Below are 590 nucleotides of genomic sequence, written 5' to 3'. Positions count from 1 at the left end.
AAAACAAGGTAGGGATGCTGAATCAGCATCCATACAATAAAGACCAGGATAACATAGATAGTATGGCTGCTGACTCAGCATCCATACAACAAGACAAATGAAAAACACAGAACCATAGCTCAACTCCTGCTCCAGCAGACTGCAGCGTCGCACTGTTGTCCACAGTGTCCAGAAGCCCTGAAGAGGACAGACAGAAACAAAGAAATGTTAAAAGACAAAAAAAAAGGGACTAAAATTAGACATCTCAGCAGGTAAATAAGTAGAAGATGGGTTTCAGGGTCCAGAGGTGTGAATCTAAGCACTTCAGCACAATGAGGCAACAATGTGTGGACTCACAGAAGAGCATATCATCCAGCAGTGAGCAGCAGAGCAGGGACACCCTCTTGTCTGGAGCCGCTGGCTCATGGCTCTGCTCAAAGCCGCATCCCACCAAGACTCCAACAACCACTGAAATACAAGAGATCTTTTCCCAGCATGATCCCCAACAGGGTTGAAACTACTACACTTTATTAATGTCATTTGGTGAATATTTCATCAATATCTTTTTTGTATCTTGGGTGGCCATATTTTGTTACCTCTGGACACACCCA

The 590-nt window shown here is 44.1% G+C and overlaps 1 protein-coding gene across 1 annotated transcript in view; it reads right to left on the bottom strand.

The window, feature by feature from the left end:
• Positions 1 to 590, bottom strand: part of LOC109951862 (uncharacterized) — an 18,591-nt gene that overhangs the window by 9,282 nt on the left and 8,719 nt on the right. Inside the window, exon 8 of the mRNA XM_020586586.1 lies at positions 114 to 177. Within this exon, the coding sequence (XP_020442242.1) occupies positions 114 to 177 (64 nt within the window). The remainder of the gene's footprint in view (positions 1 to 113; positions 178 to 590) is intronic.

Source organism: Monopterus albus, unplaced genomic scaffold (assembly GCF_001952655.1).
Source record: "Monopterus albus unplaced genomic scaffold, M_albus_1.0 scaffold414.1, whole genome shotgun sequence".
NCBI lineage: Eukaryota > Metazoa > Chordata > Actinopteri > Synbranchiformes > Synbranchidae > Monopterus > Monopterus albus.
The sequence above is the reverse complement of the archived record's forward strand: the minus strand, read 5'-3'. Positions and strand labels throughout refer to the sequence as shown.